Source organism: Bombina bombina, chromosome 11 (genome assembly GCF_027579735.1).
Source record: "Bombina bombina isolate aBomBom1 chromosome 11, aBomBom1.pri, whole genome shotgun sequence".
In the NCBI taxonomy this organism is placed as follows: Eukaryota; Metazoa; Chordata; class Amphibia; order Anura; family Bombinatoridae; genus Bombina; species Bombina bombina.
In genome coordinates this window covers 196355455-196372549 of record NC_069509.1, presented here as the reverse complement: position 1 = coordinate 196372549, position 17095 = coordinate 196355455, and the positions used below count along the sequence as shown (strand labels likewise).

The 17095-nt window shown below is 44.7% G+C and overlaps 1 protein-coding gene across 1 annotated transcript in view; it reads left to right on the top strand.

Moving 5' to 3' along the window:
* Positions 1-15009, top strand: part of RNF216 (ring finger protein 216) — a gene marked incomplete in the record, with an annotated part of 472645 nt that extends 457636 nt beyond the window's left edge. Inside the window, 2 exon segments of the mRNA XM_053694600.1 lie at positions 13050-13119; positions 13220-15009. Coding sequence (XP_053550575.1) covers positions 13050-13119; positions 13220-13521 — 372 coding nt within the window.
* Between the last annotated feature and the right edge of the window lie 2086 nt (positions 15010-17095).

The following is a 17095-nucleotide window of genomic DNA, read 5'->3' as shown; positions in this document are numbered from 1 at the left end:
TCAGGATGTAGTTAGAGCTTTGAAGTTCTAGCTCTAAGCTACTAAAGAGTTCAGAAAAACTTCTATTTTGTTTGTGCATTACTCTGGCACTAGTAAAGGGCAAAAAGCTACTAAGGTAGCCTTGGCATCTTGGCTTAAACAGGTAATTCACCAAGGTTACTTAGTGGAGTGTAAGTCACCTCCTAAACGTATTACAGCTCACTCGACAAGAGCAGTGGAAACCTTGTGGGTCTTTAAGAATAATGCATCTTTGGAGCAGATTAGCAAAGTTGCCACATGGCCCTCCTTGCATACTATTTCAAAGTGTTATCGTTTTGATGTCTTTGCTTCTTCGCAAGCAGCTTTGGGCAGGAAAGTCCTTCAGGCCACGGTGTCTGCTAAATAGGAACTGTCAGAGAAAGTATTTTCCCACCCTGTCCGTAACATAGACTTTCGGCTTGGGTAGCAATCCCATATGTTGTGGAGGACTGTGGACCCTCATCATTTTACAAAAGGAAACAAAATTTATGCTTACCTAATCAATTATTTTCTTTCGGAATGATGATGGTCCACAGACCCCGCCCACTTCATGGTGGGTGACAGTTCTAATGACACCTCTACAGACCCTACTTTTCATTTTCCTATTCTCTATTCAGCTATACGTAAAACTAGAGAGAGATGGGAGGGTTTTAAAGCTCTTGTATGAGTTCTTGACCTGCTCCTAATGGCAGGAAATATATCCCATCTGTTCTGGAGGACTGTGAACCATCATCATTCCAAAATAAAATATTTTATCAGGTAATTATAAATTTTAGTTTTTTATTAAAGGACATAAAACCCCATATTTTTTCTTTCATGATTCAGAGAGATGTTTAATTTTAAAAGACTTTCCAATGTGTCCTTTGCAGAAAGGCAGATTTAGGAGCATGCATGTGACTAGGGAACCATTTGGCAGCAGTTTTGAAAGAATGCTTTTAACGTGTTATGAAACAAATTTAATGATATAAGTTAATTGGAAGCTTTATGAAACTGTATGCTCTGTCTGAATCATGAAAGAAAATATTGTAGTTTTATGTCCCTTTAATTGCTGAAGCCGATAGACCGATAGAGTATCATATGGTGCCTAGTTATCCCCTCAGTCTGACATTTGCCTCCTTCAGGCTGTTTCTCTCCTAGGGACGATCCCTACAGAGGATGAGATAGACCCTGACGATATCTGTGAGGTGGTTGTGGAATTGCTTATTCGTATAATAAACTAATCATAAGTTGCATTATTATAACCTTTCTTTCTTCTGTTATGTGTGATCAGTCCACGGGTCATCATTACTTCTGGGATATAACTCCTCCCCAACAGGAAATGCAAGAGGATTCACCCAGCAGAGCTGATATAGCTCCTCCCCTCTACGTCAGTCCCAGTCATTCTCTTGCACCCAACGACTAGATAGGATGTGTGAGAGGACTATGGTGATTATACTTAGTTTTTATGACTTCAATCAAAAGTTTGTTATTTTACAATAGCACCGGAGCGTGTTATTACTTCTCTGGCAGAGTTTGAAGAAGAATCTACCAGAGTTTTTTACTATGATTTTAACCGGAGTAGTTAAGATCATATTGCTGTTCTCGGCCATCTGAGGGAGGTAAAGGCTTCAGATCAGGGGACAGCGGGCAGATGAATCTGCATTGAGGTATGTAGCAGTTTTTATTTTCTGAATGGAATTGATGAGAAAATCCTGCTATACCGCTATAATGACATGTATGTATACACTTCAGTATTCTGGGAATGGTATTTCACCGGAACTACTCTGTTAAAGGTCACTAATCCTTTTAATAAGTATTATCATGTTAAACGTTTTTGCTGGAATGTAGAATCGTTTACATTGCTGAGGTACTGAGTGAATAAATGTTTGGGCATTATTTTCCACTTGGCAGTTGTCTACTTTAAATTGTGACAGTTTCGTTTCTCCTCACTGCTGTGTGTGAGAGGGAGGGGCCGTTTTTGGCGCTCTTTTGCTACGCATCAAAAATTTCCAGTCAGCTACTATTATATTTCCTGCATGATCCGGTTCACTGTCAGATCTCAGGGGTCTTCAAACTTCTTTGAAGGGAGGTACATTCTCTCAGCAGAGCTGTGAGAATTTTATATTGACTGTGAATAAAAACGTTACTCTATAATTTTTTATGTCAAATTTAGTTATTGTTATTTACTAATGGGAACAAACCTTTGCTAAAAGTTGTGTTATTTTAAAGTTGATGCTATAACTGTTTTTCAGTTCATTATCTCAACTGTCATTTAATCGTTTAAGTACCTCTTTGAGGCACAGTACGTTTTTGCTAAAAAAGATTATAACCAGGTTGCAAGTTATTGCTAGTGTGTTAAACATGTCTGACTCAGAGGAAGATATCTGTGTCATTTGTTCCAATGCCAAGGTGGAGCCCAATAGAAATTTATGTACTAACTGTATTGATGCTACTTTAAATAAAAGTCAATCTGTACAATGTGAACAAATTTCACCAAACTGCGAGGGGAGAGTTATGCCGACTAACTCGCCTCACGCGGCAGTACCTGCATCTCCCGCCCGGGAGGTGCGTGATATTATGGCGCCTAATACATCTGGGCGGCCATTACAGATAACATTACATGATATGGCTACTGTTATGACTGAAGTTTTGTCTAAATTACCAGAACTAAGAGGCAAGCGTGATCACTCTGGGGTGAGAACAGAGTGCGCTGACAATACTAGGGCCATGTCTGATACTGCGTCACAGCTTGCAGAGCATGAGGACGGAGAGCTTCATTCTGTGGGTGACGGTTCTGATCCAAACAGATTGGATTCAGATATTTCAAATTTTAAATTTAAATTGGAGAACCTCCGTGTTTTACTAGGGGAGGTCTTAGCAGCTCTCAATGATTGTAACACCGTTGCAATACCAGAGAAACTGTGTAGGTTGGATAAATACTTTGCGGTACCGGCGAGTACTGACGTTTTTCCTATACCTAAGAGATTAACTGAAATTGTTACTAAGGAGTGGGATAGACCCGGTGTGCCGTTCTCACCCCCTCCAATATTTAGAAAGATGTTTCCAATAGACGCCACCACTCGGGACTTATGGCAAACGGTCCCTAAGGTGGAGGGAGCAGTTTCTACTTTAGCTAAGCGTACCACTATCCCGGTGGAGGATAGCTGTGCTTTTTCAGATCCAATGGATAAAAAATTAGAGGGTTACCTTAAGAAAATGTTTGTTCAACAAGGTTTTATATTGCAACCCCTTGCATGTATCGCGCCGATTACGGCTGCGGCAGCATTTTGGATTGAGTCTCTGGAAGAGAACCTTAGTTCATCTACGCTAGACGACATTATGGACAGGCTTAGAGTCCTTAAACTAGCTAATTCATTCATTTCGGAGGCCGTAGTACATTTAACCAAACTTACGGCTAAGAACTCTGGATTCGCCATACAGGCACGTAGAGCACTGTGGCTAAAATCCTGGTCAGCCGATGTTACTTCTAAGTCCAAATTACTTAATATACCTTTCAAGGGGCAGTCTTTATTTGGGCCCGGTTTGAAAGAAATTATCGCTGACATTACAGGAGGTAAGGGCCACGCCCTACCTCAAGACAAAGCCAAAGCTAAGGCTAGACAGTCTAATTTTCGTCCCTTTCGGAATTTCAAAACAGGAGCAGCGTCAACCTCCACTGCACCAAAACAGGAAGGAGCTGTTGCTCGTTACAGGCAAGGCTGGAAACCTAACCAGTCCTGGAATAAGGGCAAACAGGCCAGGAAACCTGCTGCTGCCCCAAAGACAGCATGAACCGAGAGCCCCCGATCCGGGACCGGATCTAGTGGGGGGCAGACTTTCTCTCTTCGCCCAGGCCTGGGCAAGAGATGTTCAGGATCCCTGGGCGCTGGAGATCATATCTCAGGGATACCTTCTAGACTTCAAATTATCTCCCCCAAAAGGGAGATTTCATCTGTCAAGGTTGTCAACAAACCAGATAAAGAAAGAAGCGTTTCTACGCTGTGTACAAGATCTGTTATTAATGGGAGTGATCCATCCAGTTCCGCGGTCGGAACAAGGACAAGGGTTCTACTCAAACCTGTTTGTGGTTCCCAAAAAAGAGGGAACTTTCAGGCCAATCTTAGATTTAAAGATTCTAAACAAATTCCTAAGAGTTCCATCGTTCAAAATGGAAACTATTCGGACAATCTTACCTATGATCCAAAGGGGTCAGTACATGACCACAGTGGATTTAAAAGATGCTTATCTTCACATACCGATTCACAAAGATCATCAACGGTATCTACGGTTTGCCTTCCTAGACAGGCACTACCAGTTTGTAGCTCTTCCATTCGGATTGGCTACGGCCCCAAGAATCTTCACAAAGGTTCTGGGTGCCCTTCTGGCGGTACTAAGACCGCGAGGGATTTCGGTAGCTCCGTACCTAGACGACATTCTAATACAAGCTTCAAGCTTTCAAACTGCCAAGTCTCATACAGAGTTAGTTCTGGCATTTCTAAGGTCGCATGGATGGAAAGTGAACGAAAAGAAGAGTTCTCTTTTTCCTCTCACAAGAGTTCCATTCTTGGGGACTCTTATAGATTCTGTAGAAATGAAGATTTACCTGACAGAAGACAGGTTAACAAAGCTTCAAGATGCATGCCGTGTCCTTCATTCCATTCAACACCCGTCAGTAGCTCAATGCATGGAGGTGATCGGCTTAATGGTAGCGGCAATGGACATAGTACCTTTTGCACGCCTACACCTCAGACCGCTGCAATTGTGCATGCTAAGTCAGTGGAATGGGGATTACTCAGATTTGTCCCCTACCCTGAATCTGAATCAAGAGACCAGAAATTCTCTTCTATGGTGGCTTTATCGGCCACACCTGTCCAGGGGGATGCCATTCAGCAGGCCAGACTGGACAATCGTAACAACAGACGCCAGCCTGCTAGGTTGGGGCGCTGTCTGGAATTCTCTGAAGACTCAGGGATTATGGAATCAGGAGGAGAGTCTCCTTCCAATAAACATTCTGGAATTGAGGGCAGTTCTCAATGCCCTTCTGGCTTGGCCCCAATTAACAACTCAGGGGTTCATCAGGTTTCAGTCGGACAATATCACGACTGTAGCTTACATCAACCATCAGGGAGGGACAAGAAGCTCCCTAGCAATGATGGAAGTATCAAAGATAATTCGCTGGGCAGAGTCTCACTCTTGCCACCTGTCAGCAATCCACATCCCGGGAGTGGAGAACTGGGAGGCGGATTTCTTGAGTCGCCAGACTTTTCATCCGGGAGAGTGGGAACTTCATCCGGAGATCTTTGCCCAAATACTTCGACGTTGGGGCAAACCAGAGATAGATCTCATGGCGTCTCGCCAGAACGCCAAACTTCCTCACTACGGGTCCAGATCCAGGGATCCGGGAGCGGTTCTGATAGATGCTTTGACAGCACCTTGGAACTTCGGGATGGCTTATGTGTTTCCACCCTTCCCGCTGCTTCCTCGATTGATTGCGAAAATCAAACAGGAGAGAGCATCAGTGATTCTAATAGCACCTGCATGGCCACGCAGGACTTGGTATGCAGATCTAGTGGACATGTCATCCTGTCCACCTTGGTCTCTACCTCTAAGACAGGACCTTCTGATACAGGGTCCATTCAAACATCAAAATCTAACTTCTCTGAAACTGACTGCTTGGAAATTGAACGCTTGATTTTATCAAAGCGTGGTTTTTCTGAGTCGGTTATTGATACCCTGATCCAGGCTAGGAAGCCTGTTACCAGAAAGATTTACCATAAAATATGGCGTAAATACCTATACTGGTGCAAATCCAAACGTTACTCCTGGAGTAAGGTTAGGATCCCTAGGATATTGTCTTTTCTACAAGAAGGTTTAGAAAAGGGTTTATCGGCTAGTTCATTAAAGGGACAGATTTCAGCTCTGTCCATCTTGTTACACAGGCGTCTGTCAGAAAATCCAGACGTCCAGGCCTTTTGTCAGGCTTTAGCTAGGATCAAGCCTGTGTTTAAAGCCGTTGCTCCGCCATGGAGTTTAAACTTAGTTCTTAACGTTTTACAAGGTGTTCCATTTGAACCCCTTCATTCCATTGATATAAAATTGTTATCTTGGAAAGTTCTGTTTTTAATGGCTATTTCCTCGGCTCGTAGAGTCTCTGAGTTATCAGCATTACATTGTGATTCTCCTTATCTGATTTTTCACTCAGATAAGGTAGTTCTGCGTACTAAACCTGGGTTCTTACCTAAGGTAGTTACTAACAGGAATATCAATCAAGAGATTGTCGTTCCATCCTTGTGTCCAAATCCTTCTTCAAAGAAGGAACGTCTTCTACACAATCTGGATGTAGTTCGTGCCCTCAAGTTCTACTTGCAGGCAACTAAAGATTTTCGCCAAACTTCTTCCCTGTTTGTCGTTTATTCTGGACAGAGGAGAGGTCAAAAAGCTTCTACTACCTCTCTCTCGTTTTGGCTTCGTAGCATAATACGTTTAGCCTATGAGACTGCTGGACAGCAGCCTCCTGAAAGAATTACAGCTCACTCCACTAGAGCTGTGGCTTCCACTTGGGCCTTTAAGAATGAGGCCTCTGTTGAACAGATTTGCAAGGCTGCAACTTGGTCTTCGCTTCATACTTTTTCCAAATTTTACAAATTTGACACTTTTGCTTCTTCGGAGGCTATTTTTGGGAGAAAGGTTCTTCAGGCAGTGGTTCCTTCTGTATAATGAGCCTGCCTATCCCTCCCGTCATCCGTGTACTTTTGCTTTGGTATTGGTATCCCAGAAGTAATGATGACCCGTGGACTGATCACACATAACAGAAGAAAACATAATTTATGCTTACCTGATAAATTCCTTTCTTCTGTTGTGTGATCAGTCCACGGCCCGCCCTGTTTTTAAGGCAGGTAAATATCTTTTAAATTATACTCCAGTCACCACTTCACCCTTGGTTACTCCTTTCTCGTTGATTCTTGGTCGAATGACTGGGACTGACGTAGAGGGGAGGAGCTATATCAGCTCTGCTGGGTGAATCCTCTTGCATTTCCTGTTGGGGAGGAGTTATATCCCAGAAGTAATGATGACCCGTGGACTGATCACACAACAGAAGAAAGGAATTTATCAGGTAAGCATAAATTATGTTTTTACAAGATATGACAAGTCTACAGATTTCATCTTTACTTATGGGATATCGCCTCCTGGTCAGCAGGAGGAGGCAAAGAGCACCACAGCAGAGCTGTATATATAGCTCCTCCCTTCCCTCCCACCCCAGTCATTCTCTTTGCCTATGTTAGTGATAGGAAGAGGTAAAGTGAGGTGTTAGTTTAAATTCTTCAAGAGTTTATTATTTTTATTGTAGTTCCTAAGTGTGCTACTTTGTCTTAGGGTGTAGCCTAGACCAGATCAATCTCTTCCATAAAAAAGGAGAAGCATCTGGTGACTTCAAAGCAATGGGAACTGGAGGGATTCTATTCTCACTGTGCCTCCCATGATGTGTGCTGCCCTTCTGTTGCTGGTCTTAGCTTGTTTTATCTAAGACCCTATATGTCTCCACAGCTCTACAGGAGGGAACTGCAGGAAACCTCTTAGATGTGGGACTAATCATGCGGTCGATCCGCTTTCAGGTACGTGCAGTTTTTTATATATTCTGGGACATAATTTCAACTCAGAATAAGGACTGTAGTGAGTGCCTACTGAATGGGGTTTTACTTTATCATTATTATGGGTAACCCGGACTCTGCAAGATGACAGTGTACAGAGTCTTTTAGTGGGGCTGTTTATGTGAGGAATCTGACAGGCTCCTAATGGGGTACTAAGTTTAATTAGAGGCTGTTCTGACGATGGGGATTTTTCTGGAGCTGAGAGGCTCCGTTACGTCTGTGTTCGTGTTACGTTTTTTTCTACTGTGAGCAGTCTAGACAAGCGATGATAGCGTGACTATACAGTCGCTTGCGTTAGTGCTCGTTTGCCTTTTTCTCCCGGCCATTTTTTCCTTGCTGGGGGGCCTTTAGCTGATCACCGCCCACGAGGGGCGGTGTTTACCTTTGCATGCTTCAGACCGGAAGTGTCTGGAAGCGGCGCACTTTGTTCTGACGGAGCTCGAGTGAGGATCCAAGAGGGACGTTGGTTTCGGGTGCTTGCTGAGACCGCATGGTCATATTTCAAAAATAGAGCAGGTGGTCTTACGCATTTTATTTTTGATGTATGCTATTGTCATATTCATACTCATTAGGATAATGGATCTTCAGAGTGTCACATGTTCATTATGTTTGAATGCCAATGTGGAGCTCCCTGTTACTTTTTGTCCTTCATGTACTGAAAGGACTTTACAGTTTAGAGAACACATTTTCTTTAATAAAAGTTTGTCTTTAGCGGATGCTGCTCAGGACTCTGCTGAAGAGGTTCAGAATATGCCGCAGCTTTCTCCCCAAGCGTCACAGCAATTACTGCTCACTCAGGCGACGCCTTGTTCTTCAACAGCGTCTGCTTCTTTCACTCTGCAGGATATGGCTGCAGTTATGTCATCCACCCTTACAGAAGTTTTATCCAAGTTGCCAGCGCTGCAAGGCAAATGTACTAGGAAAGAGGCCCTTGTGGTCCCTGCGACTTCTGATGCTTTGGTGGCGATCTCTGATATACCCTCCCAGGGCTCTGAGGTGGGGGGGTACGGAGGCTCTATTTGAAGGGGAACTGTCTGACTCAGGCAGTGCGTTGCCCCCGCCAGATTCGGACATCATGTCCTTCAGATTTAAGCTTGAACACCTCTGCCTTTTGCTACGAGAGGTTTTGGTGACTCTGGACGACTGTGACTCTATTGTGGTCCCACCAGAGAAATTGAGTAAGATGGACAGGTACTTAGAGGTTCCTTCTTATTCCGATGTTTTTCCGGTTCCTAAGAGAATTTCGGAAATTATTACAAGGGAGTGGGAAAGACCGGGTATCCCGTTCTCCCCTTCCCCTATTTTTAAGAAAATGTACCCTATAGCTGACACCCTTCGGGACTCTTGGCAGGTGGTCCCTAAGGTGGAGGGAGCTATTTCTACCCTGGCGAAGCGTACGACTATTCCTATTGAGGACAGTTGTGCTTTCAAAGACCCCATGAACCAAAAGTTCTTAGTTCTTAAAAAAGGGTTTTTATTGCGACCGGCGGCCTGCATTGTAACAGTCACGACTGCGGCTGCTTTTCGGTTTGACGTTCTAAAAGAATCTTTTAGAACTTAGACCTCTTTAGAGGAAATACAGGACAGAATTAAGGCCCTTAAGCTGGCTAATTCTTTTATTACTGATGCTTCCTTTCAGATTGCCAAATTAGCGGCTAAGAGTTCGGGATTCTCCATCTTAGCCCGAAGAGCTCTATGGTTAAAGTCTTGGTCTGAGGACGTATCCTCTAAATCCAAGCTTTTGGCTATTCCTTTCAAGGGAAAGACCCTATTCGGGCCTGATTTCAAAGAAATAATTTCTGATATTATGGGAGGTAAGGGTCATCTCCTCCCTCAAGACAAAACATCTAAGCAAAGGGGACGAGAGAGAAATTTTCGTTCCTTTCGTAATTTCAAAGGAGTCCCCTCTTCCGCTAAACAGGAAGGGAATTATCATCAAGCCAAGTCCACCTGGAGACCCAACCAGGCTTGGAACAAGGGTAAACAACCCAAGAAGCCTGCTGCTGCTCCCAAGACAGCATGAAGGGGTGGCCCCCGATCCAGGACCGGATCTAGTAGGGGCAGACTTTTTCTCTTTGTCCAGGCTTGGATAAGAGACGTTCAGGATCCCTGGACACTAGAAATCGTGTCTCAAGGGTATCAGTTGGAGTTCAAAAATTTCTTCCCAAGGGGAAGTTTTCTTCTTTCACGATTGTCTGTAGACAAGATAAAAAGAGAGGCGTTCTTACGTTGTGTAAAAGACCTCTCCACTATGGGAGTAATTTGTCCTGTTCCAATACAGGAACAGGGACAGGGGTTTTACTCAAATCTTTTTGTGGTTCCCAAAAAAGAGGGAACGTTTCGACCCATTTTAGATCTCAAGAGTCTAAACAACTTTCTCAGAGTTCCATCCTTTAAGATGGAGACTATCCGGACAATTCTTCCATTGATCCAGGAGGGTCAATATATGACTACCGTGGACTTAAAGGATGCATATCTTCATATTCCTATCCACAGAGATCATCACCAGTTCCTGAGGTTTGCCTTTCTGGACAAACACTTTCAGTTAGTGGCCCTTCCTTTCGGGCTGGCCACGGCACCCAGGATCTTCACAAAGGTTCTAGGGTCTCTGCTGGCGGTTCTCAGACTGCGGGGCATTGCAGTGGCGCCTTATCTGGACGATATTCTGATCCAGGCGTCGTCTTATCTGCTGACAAAGTCTCATACCGACATGGTTCTATCCTTTCTAAGGACTCATGGGTGGAAGGTGAATCTAGAAAAGAGTTCACTAATCCCACGGACAAGGGTTCCTTTCCTGGGAACTCTAATAGACTCTATATCCATGAAAATCTTTTTGACGGAAGTCAGAAAGTCAAAGATTCTGCATACATGACGATCCCTTCAGTCCAATCCTTGGCCATCAGTGGCTCAGTGCTTGGAGGTAATTGGATTGATGGTGGCGGCAATGGACATCATTCCGTTTGCTTGTTTTCATCTCAGACCTCTACAACTGAGCATGCTCAGACAGTGGAATGGAGATTATGCAAATTTGTCTCCTCAAATAGATCTGGATCAGGAGACAAGGGACTCTCTTCTTTGGTGGTTGTCGCCGGATCATCTGTCCCAAGGGACGTGCTTCCGCCGACCCTCATGGGTGATAGTGACAACGGACGCCAGTCTACTAGGATGGGGCGCAGTCTGGAATTCCCTGAAGGCTCAGGGTGTGTGGACTCGGTCGGAGTCTCTACTTCCAATCAATATTCTGGAGTTGAGAGCAATATTCAATGCGCTTCAGGCTTGGCCTCAGTTGGCTTCGGCCAAATTCATCGGATTTCAGTCGGACAACATCACGACTGTGGCTTACATCAATCATCAGGAAGGAACAAGGAGTTCCTTAGCGATGACAGAAGTATCCAAAATAATTCGGTCGGCGGTGGCTCACTCTTGTTATCTGTCAGCAATCTACATCCCAGGAGTGGACAACTGGGAAGCGGATTTTTTGAGCAGACAGACGTTGCATCCGGGGGAATGGGAACTCCATCCGGAGGTCTTTGCCACCCTGATTCTCAGATGGGGCAGACCGGAGCTGGATCTTATGGCATCTCGTCAGAATGCCAAGCTCCCGAGATACGGATCCAGGTCCAGGGATCCTCAGGCCGAACTGATAGATGCCTTGGCAGTGCCTTGGTCGTTCAACCTAGCTTATGTGTTTCCACCGTTTGCTCTCCTTCCCCGGGTGATTGCTCAGATCAAACAGGAGAGGGCTTTGGTGATTCTCATCGCTCCTGCGTGGCCTCGCAGGACTTGGTATGCAGATCTGGTGGACATGTCCTCTCTGCCACCGTGGAAGCTTCCATTGAGGCAGGACCTTCTCATTCAGGGACCCTTCCATCCGAATCTAGTTTTTTTGCAGCGAGGGTTCTCTGATTTGGTCATTGATACCTTGATCCAGGCACGTAAACCTGTTACTAGAAAGATTTACCATAAGATATGGCGTAAATATCTTTATTGGTGCGAATCCAAGGGCTACTCATGGAGTAAGATTAGGATTCCTAGGATTTTATCCTTTCTCCAAGAAGGTTTGGAAAAAGGGTTATCAGCAAGTTCCTTAAAGGGACAAATTTCTGCTTTATCTATTTTGCTACACAAACGTCTGGCAGATATTCCGGATGTTCAATCTTTTTGTCAGGCTCTGACTAGAATCAAGCCTGTGTTTAGACCTATTGATCCTCCTTGGAGTTTGAATTTAGTTCTTAAGGTTCTTCAAGGGGTTCCGTTTGAACCTTTGCATTCCATAGATATTAAATTGTTATCTTGGAAAGTTTTATTTTTGGTTGCTATTTCTTCTGCTCGCAGAGTTTCTGAGCTTTCAGCATTACAATGTGATTCTCCTTATCTTATTTTCCATGTGGATAAGGTGGTGTTGCGAACCAAACCTGGTTTTCTTCCTAAGGTTGTTTCTAATAAGAATATTAATCAGGAAATTGTTGTTCCTTCCTTGTGTCCTAATCCTTCTTCTAAGAAGGAGCGTCTGTTACATAATTTGGAACGTGGCCCGTGCCTTGAAGTTTTACTTACAGGCGACTAAGGATTTTCGTCAATTGTCTTCCTTGTTTGTCGTTTTTTCTGGGAAACGTAGGGGTCAGAAAGCTACGGCTACCTCTCTTTCATTTTGGCTGAAGAGTATCATCCGTTTTGCATATGAGACTGCTGGACAGCAGCCTCCTGAACCAATTTTGACTCATTCAACTAGGGCTGTGGCTTCCTCATGGACATTTAAAAATGATGCTTCTGTTGAACAGATTTGCAAGGCTGCAACTTGGTCGTCTCTTCACACTTTTTACAAATTTTACAAATTTGATACTTTTTCCTCGTCCGAGGCTGTTTTTGGGAGAAAGGTTCTTCAAGCAGTGGTGCCTTCCGTTTAGGTTCCTGTCTTGTCCCTACCTTTCATCTGTGTCCTATTGCTTTGGCATTGTATCCCATAAGTAAGGATGAAATCCGTGGACTCGTCATATCTTGTAAAAGAAAAGGAAATTTATGCTTACCTGATAAATTTGTTTCTTTTACGATATGACGAGTCCACGGCCCACCCTGTCATTTTCTAAGACAGGTTTTTATTTTTGTTAAACTTCAGTCACCTCCTGCACATTGGCTTTTCCTTTCTCTTCCTAACTTCGGTCGAATGACTGGAGTGGGAGGGAAGGGAGGAGCTATTTATGCAGCTCTGCTGTGGTGCTCTTTGCCTCCTCCTGCTGACCAGGAGGCGATATCCCATAAGTAAGGATGAAATCCGTGGACTCGTCATATCGTAAAAGAAACAAATTTATCAGATAAGCATACATTTCCTTATTTAGCTCAGGGTGCTGAAGCTTTTACAGACTGTGACTATTCTGATGTGCATTTTCTTGTTTGTGTCTTTAGCAAGACGATGAGAGGATAATCCAGGATATACAGAGAGAGGCAGAAGAGGATCAGCAGCGCAGGAATGGTGGTGAGTGCCGTCCACGGTATAGAGGGAGCATTTGATACCTAGTGTTCGATAAATTTATATACTCATTGTTTCACACCTTGTACCTTCTTCTGTATTGCAGAGAGAGGCATCAAGCGGATCGGTCCTCCTGTTGAAATCCCCCACAAGATAGCCAGAATAGAAGTTATGCCAAGGGCAGTGCCGCAAAACTTGCCTCAGCCTCAGGTCCGCCACTGCCCCTTTATGCACCCTCCATTTCCCCTTCCCCCTGTCCGACCTATGTACAATAACATGGGGCCCTTCCCTGCCCCCTATGTACCCCCTCTTGCCAACATGCGCCTGAACTACAACTTCCCCCCTCTGAATATGGATCTGGAGCACAATATGCCTATGCACTTTGGGCCACAACCTAGGCGCCAGTAGTGGTTTGTGCACAGGGCAGCGATTGCCATCACAGCACTAGAATGTCTTCCTCTTATACAGAGACCAACACAATGCTGTCGTAACTGTTGTATGGATGCTGTCTGGGGTCTGAGCCTGTGGTCTGCATTGGAGGCCCAGTCACACTCTGCAGTCTACACTGGAGTCCCTGACACACTCTGCTGTCTGTACACAGCTTTTTTTTTCATCTGTCTGTCTTCTCCTGCATCAGTCATTTTGAGCTCCACTCACTCACACACAAGTTGTGCTGATTTCCACATCAGGATGTCAGATCAAGAGCACGGGGAGGTAGAATGTCCAACTCCCATTTATGGAAATAACTCTTCTGTGGCCTTGCTCTGTTTCACATCGGAAAGTTTCTGTGGCTCCCTGCTCCTCATTTGAGGCGTGCGCCTCCCTGCTCCTCATCTGTGGTGTGCGGCTCCCCTGCTCCTCATGTGAGACGTGCGCCTCCCTGCTCCTCATCTGAGGTGTGCGGCTCCCCTGCTCCTCATGTGAGGCGTGCGCCTCCCTGCTCCTCATCTGAGCCGTGCGCCTCCCTGCTCCTCATCTGAGGCGCGCGCCTCCCTGCTCCTCATCTGAGGCGTGCGGCTCCCCTGCTCCTCGTGTGAGGCGTGCGGCTCCCCTGCTCCTCGTGTGAGGCGTGCGGCTCCCCTGCTCCTCGTGTGAGGCGTGCGGCTCCCCTGCTCCTCGTGTGAGGCGTGCGGCTCCCCTGCTCCTCGTGTGAGGCGTGCGGCTCCCCTGCTCCTCGTGTGAGGCGTGCGGCTCCCCTGCTCCTCGTGTGAGGCGTGTGGCTCCCCTGCTCCTCGTGTGAGGCGTGCGGCTGCCCTGCTCCTCGTGTGAGGCGTGCGGCTGCCCTGCTCCTCATTTGAGGCTTGCGGCTGCCCTGCTCCTCGTGTGAGGCGTGCGGCTGCCCTGCTCCTCGTGTGAGGCGTGCGGCTCCCCTGCTCCTCGTATGAGGCGTGCGGCTCCCCTGCTCCTCGTATGAGGCGTGCGGCTCCCCTGCTCCTCGTATGAGGTGTGCGGCTCCCCTGCTCCTCGTATGAGGTGTGCGGCTCCCCTGCTCCTCGTATGAGGTGTGCGGCTCCCCTGCTCCTCGTGTTACAGCTGCTCATTTCATTGCAACTAGTTTGCTTTTACTTGTCCTGTGTTTTTATCTTCTGTTCTGTTTGGTACCTCATGTTAAAAAGACTATTGTATGATGCAGAGACAGTTTCATTTGCCTTAAAGGGGGAAAAATTATTTAGTATTTGCACTTTGCATTTTTTTTGTTGGGGGGGTGGGGTACTGTATAAAATATTGCTGTGCATCAGCCATTGTAAATAAATCAGGGCGTTCTAAGAAAAGGAATAAATATCTTCCTGTAGTTTTAAATGTTATTCCAGTGTTTAAGACCCAGGGTGCAAAATGTATAATACGGAAATTGATTTTTTTTTTTTTTTTTTTTGGAATAAAAAAATTGTGCATTCATTTATTTATTTTTTAATTAAGATACAAAAACATTAGAACGTGTGGTCCAGGTGCACAGGGAACGTATTTGGGGCACAATACACAAGGACAGGGATATCCTTATGCACTGGGCAGGAGACCCTATTTCCTGGCTAACGCTTGGCACCGGAGGAAGATCTTTTAGCAACTAGAATCTGTGTTAAGGTAATAAGTGAGGGTTTGTAAATGGTTTGGAATATTATTAAATGAAGATCAGAAGACCATGTCCGAACTAGTCTGCCCCTTACACTTTATTAATACAGCGTCCGCAGGATTTGGGCTATACATCTAGCGCGGACTACAGCATAATAATACTAACAGGAAGGTACAGTTAGATAATTGTCTTCAGCTCAAAAAGTTAAGAATCATACACGTTTCTGGTGACCTCTTACACAAGTGTCAGAAGGAACAAAGAAGCATTGTCTAAATCCAGGATTGTAATCTAAGAACGCTAATTGCAGGGATATAAAGAATCTGGGACTTATATCAATTTGATCAAATACATTTCTTTGAAATATTTATCACAATAAATCAAAGTACATTTATAAATACTCAAATATTACAATTCATCTGTATAAAACACAATTGTTGGACAAAAGTCTTTGTTTTAACTGACAATTCTAGAAGAGACCTTGTGCTAATCGTTCCTCATACTAAAATTGTAGCAGTGTTACCTTTTATTCTTAAATGGAAAGAGTCCACAGCTGCATTCATTACTTTTGGGAAATAAGAACCTGGCCACCAGAAGGAGGCAAAGACACCCCAGCCAAAGGCTTAAAGGGGCATGAAACCCAAAACTTTTATTTCATGATTTAGGTAGAGCATGCCATTTTAAACATCATTCCAATTTACTTACATTATCTTATTTTCTTCATTCTTTAGATATCCTTTATTGAAGATATAGCAATGCACATGGGTGAGCCAATCACACAAGGCATCTATGTACACCCACCAATCAGCAGCTCCTGAGCATATTTATATATGCTTTTCAACAGAGGATATCAAGAGCATGAAGCAAATTAGATAATAGAAGTAAATTGGAAAGTTGTTCAAAATTGCATGCTCTTTTTAAATCATGAAAGAAAAAAAATTGTGTTTCATGGCCCTTTAAATACTCCTCCCACTCCCCTCACCCCCCAGTCATTCTTTGCCTTTCGTCCCAGGAGGTTGGCAGAGAAGTGTCAGAATTTTTAATTTTTGTTTTTGTCTCTTATGGAGGGTAGTACTCTTCGGCATGGGACGGGAGTTTTAAGTAATCCTGTCAGTCTCCCAGTGAGGGCTTGGATGAAAGTTAGAGTCCGGAGATACAGGGAGAGTCTTTCTGCGAAACCATCCCGACTCATATTAACAGCTCCTCAAGCAATCGGCATTGTCGAACTTCGATGCCTGCTTTCTTCTCTCAAGTCCATGGCGGAGGCGAAGCTACTATCCGTCACACTTGAACAGCCATGTTCCTGTTCCACGGCGTAGATTCCGGTAAGATTGTTTCATTTTACTTTAATATACTGTAATGTGAATGTTTTCCCGAGAGGCTACCACCTTGCGGGTCTAACTTATAACATAAGGTTCTCAGTGAGTCTCTTTTAGTATCTTGGAATCGAGGGTTAATATCTCCTGAGGGGGGTTATTGAACGGGGACGTTTTATAATCATGTTTGTTATGCGATTCAACCTGCTTATGTGCAATGTTTACTGGGCTCGTGGTTGGAACATTGAGGCCTTTGGAAGTGACGCGGCCTTTTGGATGGGCGCGCTTGTTTTGGACTGTAAGGTTCACCTTGTGTTCGGGCGTGGCTACATTTTGTTGTTCCATTTCCGCAGGGGTCTGGTCATAGGAGGTTGTGAGCGCCCCAGCCATTGGGGGTGTCGGGTGCCATTTTAGTTTTTTCACTACTTTAGTCTATATTTAAACATCCTCTATCCAGCAATGGAGGATTCTGATGCTGAGACTGTGTTAATTTCAGATTCAGTTAAAGGATTCTGATACTGAGACTATTTTGATTTCAGATTCTGTGTCCGGTGATGATTCCGGAGTGGCCTCGTTGACGCCTGTCAACCAGTTTTGTTCC